The 15,127-nt window shown below is 35.0% G+C and overlaps 3 protein-coding genes across 3 annotated transcripts; all 3 read right to left on the bottom strand.

The window, feature by feature from the left end:
• LOC104718125 lies at nt 1,164–2,842 on the bottom strand. Its single transcript, XM_010435803.2, has 5 exons — nt 2,524–2,842; nt 2,324–2,357; nt 1,950–2,123; nt 1,572–1,812; nt 1,164–1,422 (listed from the first exon to the last, which is right to left on the bottom strand). The coding sequence occupies exons 1-4, from the start codon at nt 2,574–2,576 to the stop codon at nt 1,729–1,731; spliced, it is 345 nt and encodes a 114-aa protein (XP_010434105.1). The 5' UTR covers nt 2,577–2,842; the 3' UTR covers nt 1,164–1,422; nt 1,572–1,728.
• On the bottom strand, nt 4,399–8,927 carry LOC104718115 (phospholipase D gamma 1). Its single transcript, XM_010435793.2, has 10 exons — nt 7,605–8,927; nt 6,866–6,982; nt 6,575–6,769; nt 6,242–6,490; nt 6,036–6,104; nt 5,800–5,947; nt 5,586–5,734; nt 5,302–5,496; nt 5,018–5,215; nt 4,399–4,885 (listed from the first exon to the last, which is right to left on the bottom strand). Exons 1-10 carry the CDS (start codon nt 8,574–8,576, stop codon nt 4,592–4,594), a joined length of 2,586 nt encoding a protein of 861 aa, XP_010434095.1. The 5' UTR covers nt 8,577–8,927; the 3' UTR covers nt 4,399–4,591.
• Nucleotides 10,738–14,889, bottom strand: LOC104718107 (ubiquitin carboxyl-terminal hydrolase MINDY-1-like). The gene is made up of 13 exons (XM_010435784.2): nt 14,519–14,889; nt 14,024–14,142; nt 13,830–13,936; nt 13,660–13,747; nt 12,643–13,348; nt 12,264–12,494; nt 12,109–12,163; nt 11,936–12,017; nt 11,767–11,847; nt 11,521–11,634; nt 11,385–11,434; nt 11,141–11,261; nt 10,738–10,930 (listed from the first exon to the last, which is right to left on the bottom strand). Exons 1-13 carry the CDS (start codon nt 14,748–14,750, stop codon nt 10,835–10,837), a joined length of 2,082 nt encoding a protein of 693 aa, XP_010434086.1. The 5' UTR covers nt 14,751–14,889; the 3' UTR covers nt 10,738–10,834.

Raw genomic sequence — 15,127 nt, 5'->3', positions numbered from 1 at the left:
AAATCACTAATTGTCCGATATCATTGGGTTAGATTAACTCCGAACCAACTCAAGCGCACGAAAAAGTCATGACTCATGAGTCATACGTTATTAATTCACACTATCTATTAACTAATTTTGTTTTTATTTACATTCTAATAAAAGTAAATGATCCTATTTGTTATCTAGTTATTCATAAGTTGACTGGATTTAATTAGCTTCTCCCACGAGAAATTAGCGTATAGTATTAATTAAATCATCAACAACAACGTAACATGGAAACATCAGGTATGCGTAAAAAGGAAAAAACTCAACAAAAGATTAAAAATGAAAGAATAAGTTAAATTACTAATTCTAATACTATTTTTTGTGATTAGCTGGTTACTAAACTATAGATCAGACAGAACATGGTGGTGGTGGGATTGTCTTAATGAGTTTAGGACTTTGAAACATGTGAAAACATTGTCGTTTTCACAAAGCTATATAACAATCATCTCCCCTAAGACCTTGGATTCTCCGCCACCGTTCGATTGAGATCTATCATCATCATTATACCGTCCGATTGATTACCAAAACTGGTCAAACATTATTAAAGAATGTACTATTTTCCAATTTCAGACCATTTCAGATGACAAGCGGATTCAGCTTACGTCACCGATTTTGTGGGACATAACGTGTGATGATACGAACGATGGTTACACAAATTCGTGGGTTTATAGTTTTTATACACGTGAGCGGGGTAGGTAAGGTAAGGGTTCGATGCTACATCACTTTCTTCAATTATTGTATCAGACTATCAGAGTAGTAGTACTCAAATATATATTTGTAGTATTGAGGGCATCTTTATAGGCATAATTTTTTTTGTGTTTTTAGATTAAATATATTAGGAAAATAATCTAAGATCAGTAATTAAGATCTTTTGTTAAAAAGTTAGTTATAGGAAAAACATGTTTAAGATCATAAGATTTAATAATATAATATTCTTAAACATATTACAATTTTAAAAATTTTAAAAAATAACATTTAAATTGTAAATTGCAAATAATATAAATTTCAAATTGTGAAAAAGTCAGCAGCTCTATAACTTTCAATGAAAGTCACAAATGAATCCTATTAAGAGAACTAATACCAAAACATGAAACAGATCATCATAAATTGGAAAATTTGAAAAATCCAAAACCAAATGACTCAATAAAGAAATTTACTATTATTATCATTGATTCTACACTCATACATAGTTTTTATAAAAACTTAAAAGGAGGAATCACTTACTAAAGATTCATATGATATTGTAAAAACTCAAAACCTAAGTAGTAGTGCTTTGCATATAGCAATTAGATTGATCTTAACTATCTCAGATGCTGCAGTCTTCACTTCACAATAGTCAAGAAACAAGAATTCTAGCTTGTGATTTGTGCACCGATATCCAGAGCTTGCGGTTCCCTAAAATCAAAACTCCAACTCTTAGATACAAAAGTTTGAATCTTTGATACAAACAAGAAAATACAACAACTTGTGTGAAGTCATGGGTACTTCATCAAATTCTTAAATCCCATTGTAAAAACAAGAAGAATAAGTGTCAGAGAAAGAACCTGCACAAAGTTTGGCCCTTTTCGTTTGAGCTAGGGATGAACCAAACTTTTCGAATAGAGGGAGATTCAAACTGAACAAAGATACCAGAAAGATAAAAGAAAACATCTCTTTCCAACAGTCTTCAGTTCCTCTAGTATCGACCTTAGATGTCTCGTGTCACGACTTCACAGCTGTTTCCATTGTCTCAACAATAAAAGAAAACATCTCTTTCCAACAGTCTTCAGTTCCATAGGTATCAGACTGCAAGTATTCATTCATTCATATGGAGACAAAATCGATTCTAGAATCTGAGTTGGAACAATAAATTATACGCAACGAGAAAGGCTTATACTGATTCACTGGAATTACACTTGGATAAATAAAAAAACAGGACTAACCATTTCAGATTTAAAACTTTCAAGATGCTTGGCCATGTCAACATTAGATCTCAGAGTCTCGAGTTCTTGAGCTCTCTGTTTGTCTTTCTGCAACTGACCGAGCCTCTTGATCTTTCTAGAAACTTCTGTGTTCTTTGGGTTGTGCTGCAGAGCCATTTCAAATGCAGCCAAAGCCTGATACAATCATCACAATTTTAACTACCATGGTATAGCTTCGTGATCTTAATTTGATTGATGTTCATGGATACAAACAAGAAACAACATCAAATTCTCAGCTTTAACATAAAGATTTGCTACAAATCTAAGCAAATTCGCAGTTTCATAATTTGCTACAAATCTAAGCAAAGAAAAAGATTAAAGGTGTAGTCGCTTACTTGCTTAAAGGTGTGGTAGCTCACATACTCCAACCTGTTAACAAAGTCCACAACCAAAACAAAACGTCCCACAACTTCACAACACATCTTAGCCATTGTTTTACAAGATCAATGTTAAAACACCTATTCTTTAACATTTATACTACACGGAATCAGTGATTGGACAAATGGGTAATCAGAGACTTGACCGGAAAACTTACCGGCGATAAGAAATGGGCGAAAGGCGAGTCGTGCATACAAGAATCGAAGCCATGGATAAATATGATCTTGAACTTAGCTTCGTCTCTAGGGATTCCGAATTCCTTGTAAGCAAGATGTCTTCCGTCTCTCAGTTTGATCCTCGGCGATGTCACGGCCGACGATTTTAGCCGGTGGTGGTTGGATTGATTGATAAATCCATGCCAAAGCTCCAACGAATGATACCCTAGCTCGACAATATCGAAGAAAATGAAACGAGAGTATTCTCTCGTTTGCCAAAAATATCTTTCCAATTAAAATTGAACACGTCACAGAAGAACACACCAAATAACAGTTCTCAAATAAGAACAATTTTTATGATCTAAGCCCAATTTTGAATTTTTTAGAATTAAAATAAGCCCAAGAACACCTATAAAGATATGCCTATAAAGATGGCCTGATATAGGGTCTGATTGGTAACGTATCCAAAGCTGTACAAAAAAGCTGTAAGCTTTTACGGAATAGTGCAAAGCTGTAAGAAAAAGCTGTAAGAAAAAGCTGTACATGAAAGCGGTACAAAAAAGCTGAGAGTAAAGTTTTTAATAAAGTGTTTAGTAAAGTTTTTGTGATTGGTAAAAAATCAAAGCTGTACATTTGTACCACTTTGTTTTTGGTTACCAATCATACCCATATTTTAAATGAGAGTTCTATATCTAGTGTTAAAAATCTCTTTTTTTTTTTTTTAATTTACACTAAGTTTAAAATCTTACAAATTTGACTTGTGCTCATGGTATGGAAAACTTGTTTATAATTTAGGTCTATCAGAGTAGTAGTACTTAATTTAATTGTCACTACAACACTTTGGTTAAAGATCATTGTCATATGATCATTTTTATATATGTACAATGTACCTCGTAAAAGAAAATGAAAACTTTTCAATCGGTGAAAAAGGACAAATAAATTCTTTAAAAATTAAAATGGTTATAACTAAAGAACTAAATAATTAGTTTTAAATTTCAACTGGCGAATTATTTTTGGAAAAAGACTATTTTAAAACTAATAAAATTATTTAGTAACCTAGGGAAATCATGCCAATCTTTGAAAGTTTGTGACAATTTATTCATCTCAAAAGTCAAAACAATGTCTTATTAAACTTCATATTGTCATATCATGATTCTCGAGTAAAGATTGTTTTTCACTTTATAATATTTATTATCTTTCTATTCAATTATTTAAATTATTATAGGTATACACTATAATTTAATTGTAAATAATTGTGTTGAGAATTGTTGGGTAAAAATAATTGATCGACTTATCAATGTACAACGGTTAAATCATGTGGTGAGTTGTTTAAAGGATTTAGAAGGTTATTTATGAAATTTAACCGGTTATTAAAAAGATCAGTTCATTTGATGGAAAGTTCAAAACAACCTCCAAAAGATCTTAAACAACCTGCAAAAATGCCTACCTGACATATAAGCCTAGTCCCTTATGATGGAGAGCTAACAACTGATAAACAACTAGAAACTAACCATAAATAAAATGAAAAGTTATGAAAGAAAAGAAATAAAAAATAAGATTCTACAAGTAATTAGAGTTAAGTAATCTTATAAATAAGCAACTTCTCAAAGAGAGAAAGAACACGAAAAATAAGGAACAAGTACAAAAGGTTTAGTGAAACCACAACTACCGACTCAAGAACACATTTAGTGTTTATAGTTGATTAGTTATGCCTTGGTTCTTGTACTTGTTTTCAACATCTTAATTAATAAAGAGAAACTTTTTTTATCTAATTTTGTTTTTGTTTTTGTAGACTCGGAGGGGTTACTTTTGCAGTTTTGCTCAAACAAGAATACAAATAATAAATATATTTTATGAAAAAAAAACAAACCCTGAAATAACGCAAATTGGAAGAAGCAGTAGAAAAAGTCCAAAACACACTATGACAGATCATCAGTTGAAATAATTGTAAAAAAATAAATTTACAGCTCGTAGACCCTAAAGGTACACTTTGCATTCAGATCACACTCAGAGAACTATTTTTGAAGTGGAAGAAACAAAGAACAAGTTTTGTCCTTACAAAGGCATATTTTAGATGGTGAGATTTTCTTGGAGCGCAAGGAACGAGCCTATGACCTTGCCACCGAGATCTGGGAATGTCTCGCATCCAGGAAGAGAACTCACTTTGCCTGTTCTATCAACGTGTACTGGATACTTGAGAAGATGACCTTGCATCTCTGTTACCTCCTCTGCTGCATACTGTCTCCAATTGAGCTCACTCAATTGCCTTACTCGTCTTACGCATTCCATGTTCTCTGGTTCCTCGAAACCTTGCTCTAGAAACCCTAGATGTTCTGCCCATAACGACATTCTATATCCAAAAATCTGCAAGAAATTGGGACAGGCCAGGTTTCAGACATGTTTTTGGGTACGTACATTGGTGGGTATCTAGTTTGTCGTCATAGAATGCTAGCCCAGATTGAAAAGCAAAAAAGTCTTAATTCGAAAGTTTTTTACCTGACCACGAGGACGAGAACCTTTCATAGCCCATGAATGGTGAGGCTGATACCCTCCCATGGCGATTTCAGTGTCTCTAGTTCCTTCCAAGGATCTCTGGTTGATATTCGCAGAACCAATTAAGACAAATTCATCATCCACCACCATACCTTTGGAATGAACATATATCATGAATCTCCGACTCTTCAAAGCTTGCACCTAGATTTGTTTGTTGTTTCAGTGAGTAAACAAGCCCATTGAACCAAAATCGAAGATTTCAAAAGTAGACAACTATATTTGTATACCTGTGAAGCATTTGCATTTGCATTTGGCTGAGGTGGAGTCCGTGGACTATTATATACGCTAACTGTTCCATCAGAGACCTCTCTGGTTCCAAGACAGAAAAAGTTCAAAAAGTCTTGTGGCTCAAGCTGGCCATCAAGACCAACTTCAACAAGTGCCTTGTGGATGGTTTGATACATCATTTGCATTGTTTTGTGCTGCAGAGATTATGAAAAGATCCGGTATGAACAAGGCAAGATTTTACGTCAAGATCTGATTTTTAGCAGATAACTGATAAATTATTTACCTGCCAGTAGAGAATTCTCTGAATAGGGTTACTTGTTGGAGCACCTTCAGGCCACATTGGAATGACAATATAAGCAGCAAACTTCTCCCTTGCTCTAATCTTATTAGCAATCTTAAGTGCGATTTCCATCGGGATAAGATTATTAGCACCTGCAATGCCAAAACTCCTAGTTATTATTACTGAGCTTGCCTACAAAAGCTTTCAATTTTCTTACCCAAGTCCTTGTTCGAATCCCAGTTGAATGATGATCCAAGAAAATATTGGTTCTCAATGTAGATGAAGTGCTGAGCTGACCGTATAGCCTTAACATAAGCTGCGTGTATGCTCATATCTATGAGAATATTCTTCCCACAAAGAAGATTCTGTTCATATATACACAATCAGTAGAGAATATAGCAACATGATGGTGATTGAAAGTGACAAGCTAAAACTGTTCCGAGTTGTACTTACTCTTCCAGTAGCTTCCTTTGGATCCTTCGGAAACCCTTTGACCGAACTTGAATCAATTGAACGGAAAATCTGATGATTAATTCATGGAAAGAAATGGGATTCTTTTCGTCAGCACCACATATAACCATAATGCATCATGAGTTATCATGATAATAAATTAATAAGCATAATGATGTAATTTGAACAAGTGAGACTTGCTGCATTACCTGAACATGCCAAGACTCTGGATCATTATCATTAACAGAAGAAGCTTCAGAAAGTCCCATGATGTCGGGAATTCTGTCTATCCTAAGCAAAGAATCATCAGAAGACGATCTTAGCTTCCCAATTCCGCGAGGTTTAGAAGCTTTTAGCCAGCGTTCCTCAAAATTAGCAAGCACATCATATGCAGCTGGACCGTCAATCTTGCTGTGAAGATCATGCCATGGTTCTCTTGGTCCATCATCCGCAGTAGTCTATTACGAAAAGAAGATTATTTACACAGATCAAGAATAGTTTAATCTACAAGAACCAAACAGGATTTTTCTTAAATGTTCTACCACAAAATTTGGGTTATGGAAGTCATCTTTATGGAGTGTCTTTAATGTCCTGAAGAGAGAATGCTTGGGAGTATCAAATCGTCCGTTGCACAAATCTAGCCCTCCAACAAATGCTACGATCTTTCTTCTGTTCTGAGCTGCATCAGCATCTACAATCACAGTTTTTTGATGATGGGTGTAGATTGTTCCGACTTCCTGATCATCATAATGACACTCAAATTTCAGTAAATGAAGCTCAACACACGGGGGTTAAGAAGTAATGCAGTAACTAATGACTAATGAACATCTTACAGATTTTTTTATGAAGCTGTGACCTTTCCCCCCAGATCTGGGACAAAGGAGAACCTGCACGGACGAATGCTTGAAAAAACGGCGAGTCTCCTCATCGCTAGTGTTCATAACTCCTTGCTACATGCAACAAAATACCAGTGTTCATTAAAACGATGGAAGTATTGTTGCTTCAGTTAGTGGAGTCATGTAAAATGGTCTAATTGGAGCAAACTAAAAGTGTCAGAATTCAGGATCCAGAATAGTAAGCGGATTAAATAGAAACACAGAGAAAACACCTATGTGAAAACTGAAAAATTAAGAACAGACTTTCACATCTTATACATTTAACATGCACGCAAACAGAGAAGCTAAAACATACTTTCAAACAAGATAAATGGAAAAAGTCTTACAACTAACTATCAAAATCAGAGAGGAAATTAGAAAATGCAACTAAAACAACCTTCTCTATGAAAAGTTAGGAAGAAAACATTAGACCATTCAGATTGGCGCACAAAGAAGCTGCCTAGAATTAAAGGGATAGCTTTAGATCCAAATGAAAAGACAAGAGAAATCTAGTGTGGATATCTAGATATATGTAGCTCCATAAGCTTTATGGAAACCTTTTACTATACCCAAATGCCAATCTGCTAGCATATAGTTCATAGGATACACAATGTGAGATATATCTGTAAACTTGATATTATGGTAAACAAAAATAGAATGTCTGAAGCAGAGAAAACAGAGTTATGTAGATTCTTACTGTTTTGAATCCCAGAAGGCTCCTTGAAGTTGGATCATCCCACACCAAAACCAACACTCTAACACCTTCTTGAGATTTGTCTTTAAGCAAATCCCCTAGTGTACCTTTGGTCGGATCATTGTTCTCACGAACCAGCCTAACCGGATGGAAAACTGACCAACCTGTGATATAAATCAACCTCCTTGCCTGTCTTATTGCATCAGCCATATCCTCCCAGCACTTTCCATGTCTATACTGAATCCCACCATCGAGATGTACACTCGGAAGAGTACCGTCATCAACATGAGCATCCTGATACAGAGTAACCCTACCACCTTTCCTCAAAGGGAAGTATGTTCCAGGAACTCCAACACAGTCATTACCAAAACCAACACCCATTTGGTAAAGTCTCATTCTTTCCATAGGAGTGTACTGAATAGACAAACCCAACACAGCACCAGCTTTACAAGGCTTCCCACTACTGTTAAGTATAGGAAACAGCCCTTCGATTCTATTCCCTGAACACAACTGCTCAGTAGGGATACCAACAGCTCCCATGATCTGTGAACCAATAATATCACTATCTTTCACCACAAAATGCACTTCAGCAGCACTATGAGCCACGGGTACATCAAAATGCTGCATCCAAACAGGATTCTCACTGTTGCTAATCACGAAAGTTCTACCAATGACAGCACCAGAGATAGAGACAGTGACATAAGGATCACTTGTGATCTTTGAAGACTTCTCACCTTCCACTTTAGTACTGTTCCTCCTTCCCAACCCAGATAACATCCCACCAAGTCTGTTATGGAAACCATCCATGTTAGGAAGATGTTTAGCTTCCTTAACCCAAATGTCTAAGTTACCATGTAACAACTCAACCCTCAAAGAGCCACTACTCGTAGCAAAAGGCACGAATTGCTGGCCAAACCCGTGGCTTGACCCTCCTCCCATTGACATCGTCTCAGTATAAACCGGATGATACGCCATAGAAACAATATCAAAAACACCCCAAAGTTGGAAACTTTCAGTAAAGCAGATCAAATCTTAAGCATAACCCAGTTTCAGTGAGACAAAAGATCGATCACTTGGTGGGCTGTAATCGAGAGATCAAGTGTAAACAAATAAATAAATAAAAAGGATAAAACTTTGAGAATATACAAACTCGATTCAAATCTAAGAATTAAATGGGGGATCTAAAAATGTGGGGAATTCAGATTTTTTTATTTTGGTGAAGAAGAAGAAGAAGAAGAAGAAGAAGAAGGTGGGAGGAAACGAAGGGTAAGGTTGACTTGAAACGGAAGAATCGGAAAAAAAGGGAGCTGGAACAATATTTAAAGATTTTTTGGGCTGCCGTTGTTGAACCGTTCTACCATTTAATGACCACTATTTGTATTTTGGTAATTATTTTGCTTTAATCAAACACTAATGGCAAAATAAATTTATTTGTATTTAAGTGACGACTAAGAAGACTTCCACTTCTTCTGATATAGGGCTGCTATAGAAACTGTATATTCCTCTGGTCCCTCATTTGATGTAACTTCAATTTGATTGGAGCTATATGAACAACAAGAGGGTGAACAACTAACAAGTAAATATTCGACACAATCATTGAATTAAATCATATAGGAGCATAGTTTTTTTTTAAAAATACTAGATTTTAATCCGCGGTACATCCGTCCATATAATTTTTATTATTATTTATATTTTATGTTGTATTTGTTTGTTAAACATTAGATGTTTTGTAAATAGAAGAATAACTAAATTTTCCGGCAGTTTGTACGGCTAAATGTTTATATTAATTTTTAACCCGCAATATACTTCATGACCATTTGGTTATTATATTTAGTTTGTTTTGTTTAGTGTTTGAGATTCTATTTTGATTTTTAATTATTATAACAAAAAAATAAGGGATCTAAATACATAATAAGTCATTTATACACTAGGATTAAGTCACATTGTTCCAATGATTTAATTATTTTACACAATCTTAGTTAAATCAACTTGATTTTATAAGTCAAATATTCTAATACTAATAGTGTTGAAAAATAATAAAATGAGGATTTAACTCGTGTTAGCACAAATTTAATGATATTTTATTAATTCCAACATGTCCTCTTTATAACTCATATACTATATAGCCATATTATATAATATTTTAAACTTTTTTAATTTTACAGATTTGTTATATTTTAAAATGTTTTTAAGTTTATATATATTAATTATAATATTTAAATAAATGTAAATCAAAGTTCTTCTTGCGTTAAGAATCAAAGTTCACAGGTATTGAAAAACAAAATGGGAATCAAATTGTTGTTTTCTTTGTTTGCAAATGATTCAGAGATAGAATAACTTCAAAACACAATAGATGGTGTGGTTAAATATATTATATTTTTTATTTCCATATTGATTTTGCTGTAATATTTTTTAGTTGTAATAGAATGTAAAATATTTAGGAAACAAAATCTGAAGTTCTGCTATTTTTGAAAATTTTTTAGGGATTAATTTTGTAAATAAGTTTTTTAATAAGTATAAATAAAAGGGTAGAGCCCAAAATGTACATCGTAAATGTATATATAGATTATGACATTATTATAATGGAATCTTCCTTATGATATTTTATGTAATGAAATTTCGTAGTTGAAATCTTCTTTAATTAACATCTCTAGTGGATTCAAATTATCAGTCGTGGTCCTAGCACATTATACAGAAAGACAAAGCAAAAATGAAGAAAAGTTGACGTTGTTTGTTTCTAAAGAGCTTTCACATTTGAAATAGTAGATGGATGGACTGGGAACTAATCTGTAGGATTTTATTAGTTTATTATTGTAATTAGTCAAATATGATTAGCTAAATAGTACTAATAAGTTATTAACAATCACATTCTCCGATTAGCAGCTTGGAAAAGTTGGGAGATTAGCCAAACCGAGCTGGCTAAGCAGAATTATATTATAGTACTAAAAACATGAAATAACATCACACACAATCGCCGTTTACTCTCCGTCAAAAAAAATTACTAACGGCGATCACAGACAAGCGAAATGGTAATTCTCAGTTCTCACAACACACAAGGATAAAAAGAAAAAGCTCTGATTTATGAGCAACAAAAATTAGTTTAAGCAAAGCGCAATTACAGTTTATTTAATTTTTTTTCGAGTTAAAAGTTAAAACCAGACAAATTAAAAAGCTTAAAATTAGTTAGAGAGAAAAAAAAAAAAGTTTGGAATTTACAGAAGTGACACGAGGATTTACATGACTCTACATTTGCTATCTTTATCTTTAGGGGATTTGCCGTCATGTCTAGAAGACGCAGCTGATGATGGCCTATGGCTGCTCCTTGGTACCTGCAATGTTCAGTACAATAACTGATCATTAACATTCATGGAAACATTCATGGTACCTTTTCAATGAGATTCTTGATCATTGTAGTATAATATTGCAATGTGCAAGTCACATCATAATTTACCGTTTTCTCAAAATACCTGCTTTTCTAGAATATACTATTCAATTTTTTTTCCCAAGATATTATAGTGTTATGAGTAGTAATCAAATACCTGTGGACCAGTGACCAATCGTGAGGAAGCAACACCTGTTGGTTGTGGAGTTGGGTTACTGCGTGGGCTCTGGTCCTCGAACTCTTGTTGTTGCAAAGCTATTGCCAGTTGTAGATCAGAGCTGCATAGTACCATGGAAATCAAACAATCATAAAAACATGTTTTAAAGAGGACATTTATAACAAATTGTATTCTTGGTGAGAGACAGTGGGTTAGTGGTCAAAGAAAGGTATGTGATAATTACTTGACATCTATGTCTGTGTCCGCCACATTGTTGATGCTGGCAAGGTAATCCTATGAGAGACAACCAATAGATTAAAACAAATGATTAAAAAAGATCTTGCATAAATAAAAATGACTATGTAATAACGAAAACATACAGCAGTATTTGTGACTGCGTTTCTTTCATCCCATGTGCCACTTGCGCCACCTGTGCTGCTGTCAACTTTGAAGTCCTTGAAGGTGGCAGTCATGAATGCAGTGTCGCCATTAACCTGTAACCAGATTGCATGTTAATAGTGGTCACAACAAGCCATAGCGCTAAAGAGATTGTGGGCAAAATTTATCTCCTTAAAGGCCAAAGTTAATAGCTATGACAAATACTGAATAAGTAACTTTGCCGATACCTCGTTTAATTTTTCCCAAACCAAATCAGGCTGATTCAGGTAACCTTGATCTGTAGCCAAAAGATAAAGTTCACCTTCATACTGACAAAAAAGACAGCAAAACGATGTATACAATTGGAATTAACCTGTTACAACCCAAAAGATGGAAACGTCTACAAATCAAGCTAACCTTGAACATGGTGCAGAAATGATTGTTGCGGAAAAAAACACAGAGTTCACGTTCTTTAAGACCCTCTTGCAAGCGAAAGAGACTATAAGATATGATCAATGATAAAATGTAAGATAAGAGCAGTGTAGTCAATGAAAGAATATAAATTCTCAACCATGAATAAGACCACGCACCCACAAAAGGTTAATTGACTGGCACTATTCTTCATAAAGTTCCTGATTAGTTCACCTGAAAAACTCGAGAACAAATATTGAATATCAAGAATATATGGAAACATGTGAATAAGAGCATAGAAAGCTTATCTCAAGTAGATCAGATAGAGTTTTACCTTCTTTTGCAGAGAGCCCATCCATAGCCCTCCCTTCAGAAGAACAATCACCAACATTCTTCCCAACCCTTTTACCAAGAAGTGACTCACCTTCGTAAACGGGTTCTTTGTCTGCACAAACTGGAGCCACTGTGTTTACACATTCCTCACCTTCATACATAGGTTCATCCGTAGATACGGGGGAGGTAAAAGCATTGGGTACATCGTCATGGTGAGATGTGCAACTAATATCTGGAGATAAAACAGGCATTTGCGTGAGAATTTTTGTATCTAATATTTTGCAAATTTAGCCAGTACACGTATATAAGATGCAGAAGAGGTTTAATTATGTAAAGAGACATCTATAAGGTTACTTCTTCTATGAAAGAGCAAAAACTACCTGGACCAATAGAAGCTGCATCAGACTTGAGTAAACTCTCAGAACTTTGTTCCATTTTGGTTGACTCCATATTAGCCTTATCCACAGAGAGTCCCTCAGAAGAAGTTGCATCGACAATGGCCCCTTTGCTGCTACTCACATTCTCAACATCAAAAGCCGCTTCACATTCAGGTTCCTTAGAAGATAATTGAACATGGTTATGATCCTCACTTTTGGTTGTAATTGATGGTTGAAATTCCCCAACTTTGATCATATTCCTATCATTTTCTGATGCTTTATCATCATCAGATTTGAACTGTTCTAGCTGACTGATATTAGTACAATGGGTACTAGTTGGACTTGCATCTGAAAATGTGAACGCAGAGTCTTGATTGGTTGAGTATTCGTGAGTGTTTGGAGCTGAATCATTACCCTGCCCTTGTGATAATTGCAAGGCTTGCAACAACTCTGTTTCTTCTTCAAGATCACCCTTTCTCATTCTGTGAAGCTCTGCAGCAGCAGGTGGAGATTCATCAAAAGATCTTGTTTTCAAAAGACATGGTGAAGGGACCCCTAAAGCTGCAGTAGTTGCCGCAGCAAAATCAACAGAATCTTCTCCAGGATTTTGATCACCTCGAGCCTCTACATTCTGCGTCTCCAGTGCAACTAGCTCACCCATTAGAGCATTATATGACTTGCTGCCAATTGCATTGGCTGCTTCGACATCCTGTAGGTATGCACAGGGGAAGCAATTAAATCAATTCGTTTACTAGAGACCCAGGATTGATAAAGACACCATCTTTTTAAGAAGTGCTCTTGACCACTGTTCCACTCCATAACAAGCCAAACAATGGATATAAAGAATAAAGTAGCCTATGTTTTGTTTCTCAACTCTCAAGAAGATAAAAAAGAGAAAACGACCCCACATATCAAACATCCACACACAAAAGAACAAGAAAGAAATAAAAGATATGTCAACGGCCTATACTAATGAACAAATGGAACCATTCAGATAAAGAATGAAACAAAAGGATATACCTGGGGATCAACTATCCATCCATGATATAAAGGAATGTCTAGTAAATCAAATATTGCACATTCAGGTGTAAACTCAAAATCATCAATCCTGCAACCAGGTAAAAAGAATCATATGGTTATGATAGCAATTACTACATAGTAGAAGGAGAAACAGATGACAAATTATTAACCTCCTGAATTTAATATTGACATCAATTCCAGTCGTAAGGCGTGGAAGAAGATCAATTGCATCAGCAATGTTCTGTTGTTGATTCTCAATATATCCTTCATCTTTGTTCTGCCATTTCGAAATAAAAAAAACTTTAAGTTCATCCAAATAAATTCAGGCCATTAAGATAAATTATAAAGAACATGAGCTTATTACATTGACTTTACTATTGGAATCAATCAGTCTGTCGACCACGAGAGACATCAATCTCTCTTGCGACACCTCATAACAGTCCGGATTTAGATTCAAGTTGTTTCTCAAGAGAAGAACATTACCTGTTGCATCCAACAATCAATGCATTATGAGGCAGACAAAGTTTCAAAAGGGTTAACATATACGAATATACACTCCTTAGCTCTTAAACTCACACACTTTGAAAAAAGTTATCGTCATTTCTAAGAGAAGCTACCAAAAAAAATCTGATGATCGGCACACTAAGCATCAAATCAACGATTTTACATTGTACGGAACCAGCAAACCTAATCACCGATTCTTCGATTTCTCTCACAAATTCCACAAAATTAGTAACGATAACCTAAACAATCAACGATCTAAACGAATCAATTCCACTTTCCCTAACCCCTAATAGAAGTTTTTAACCAACCCTAAGGTGAAAACGAAAATGGATGAGGAAGGAAGGAAGGAACATACAAATTGCTAACAAAGGACAAGGTCCATTTTCGTTTTGGAGGATGATAGGAGTGGTTCGTCCAAGGAACTGAATCGATTTCGTCTTATACAAAACCTCCTCCTCCTCCGTAGTGGTGGTAGTAGTAGTTTCCTTTGGCACATCTTGTTGTATCATCGCTTCTTGATTCGTCTGCGTCTCTTCGCTCGGCGAGTCTGACGGCGGAGGAGGAGAAGACGATGAAGCGGTCGCCATTGATGATGATGATGATCAAACCGAATCAAAAGTCAAATTCTCGATGGAAGGAAGAAGAAACAAAAATTGAAATTTCCGAAGAAATGTTTTTTTTTTTTTTTTTCTCTGATCCAAATCGAAAGAGGAAGCGAGCGAGAGAGAGTGCAAAAGAGGATTTAATTTATATTTTTGAGAATGAAACTTTTATGGTAAGGTTGTGATACTGAATTAAACCGGTATGTACCAAATCATAATTCCGGTATGGATGAAATTTTAGTGACTATCATCAGTTGGTTCGATTTTGATTCGGTATTTGATTTATGAGGAAGATTATGGTCACATTAGACCAATACGGTTTGTATATGGTATCTTTAGTGCGTATCTTCTCTAATTACAAT

The sequence above is a fragment of the Camelina sativa genome, chromosome 2 (genome assembly GCF_000633955.1).
Source record: "Camelina sativa cultivar DH55 chromosome 2, Cs, whole genome shotgun sequence".
Classification (NCBI taxonomy): Eukaryota; Viridiplantae; Streptophyta; class Magnoliopsida; order Brassicales; family Brassicaceae; genus Camelina; species Camelina sativa.
This window is presented reverse-complemented; position numbering and strand designations above follow the sequence as displayed.

What these genes read in the sequence shown, in the direction of transcription:
- LOC104718125 (XM_010435803.2), bottom strand. Translation starts at nt 2,576, where the DNA reads ATGGCTTCGATTCTTGTATGCACGACTCGCCTTTCGCCCATTTCTTAT. An exon ending in GCTACCACACCTTTAAGCAA is followed by an intron (nt 2,124 to 2,323) that starts GTAAGCGACTAC and finishes TGATTGTATCAG; the next exon opens with GCTTTGGCTGCATTTGAAAT. An exon ending in AAAGTTTTAAATCTGAAATG is followed by an intron (nt 1,813 to 1,949) that starts GTTAGTCCTGTT and finishes GAATACTTGCAG; the next exon opens with TCTGATACCTATGGAACTGA.
- LOC104718115 (XM_010435793.2), bottom strand. Translation starts at nt 8,576, where the DNA reads ATGGCGTATCATCCGGTTTATACTGAGACGATGTCAATGGGAGGAGGG. An exon ending in ACAGCTTCATAAAAAAATCT is followed by an intron (nt 6,770 to 6,865) that starts GTAAGATGTTCA and finishes TATGATGATCAG; the next exon opens with GAAGTCGGAACAATCTACAC. An exon ending in AGAGAATTCTCTACTGGCAG is followed by an intron (nt 5,497 to 5,585) that starts GTAAATAATTTA and finishes TAATCTCTGCAG; the next exon opens with CACAAAACAATGCAAATGAT.
- LOC104718107 (XM_010435784.2), bottom strand. Translation starts at nt 14,750, where the DNA reads ATGGCGACCGCTTCATCGTCTTCTCCTCCTCCGCCGTCAGACTCGCCG. An exon ending in TGCAGCTTCTATTGGTCCAG is followed by an intron (nt 12,495 to 12,642) that starts GTAGTTTTTGCT and finishes TTTTATCTCCAG; the next exon opens with ATATTAGTTGCACATCTCAC. An exon ending in GACACAGACATAGATGTCAA is followed by an intron (nt 11,262 to 11,384) that starts GTAATTATCACA and finishes GGTACTATGCAG; the next exon opens with CTCTGATCTACAACTGGCAA.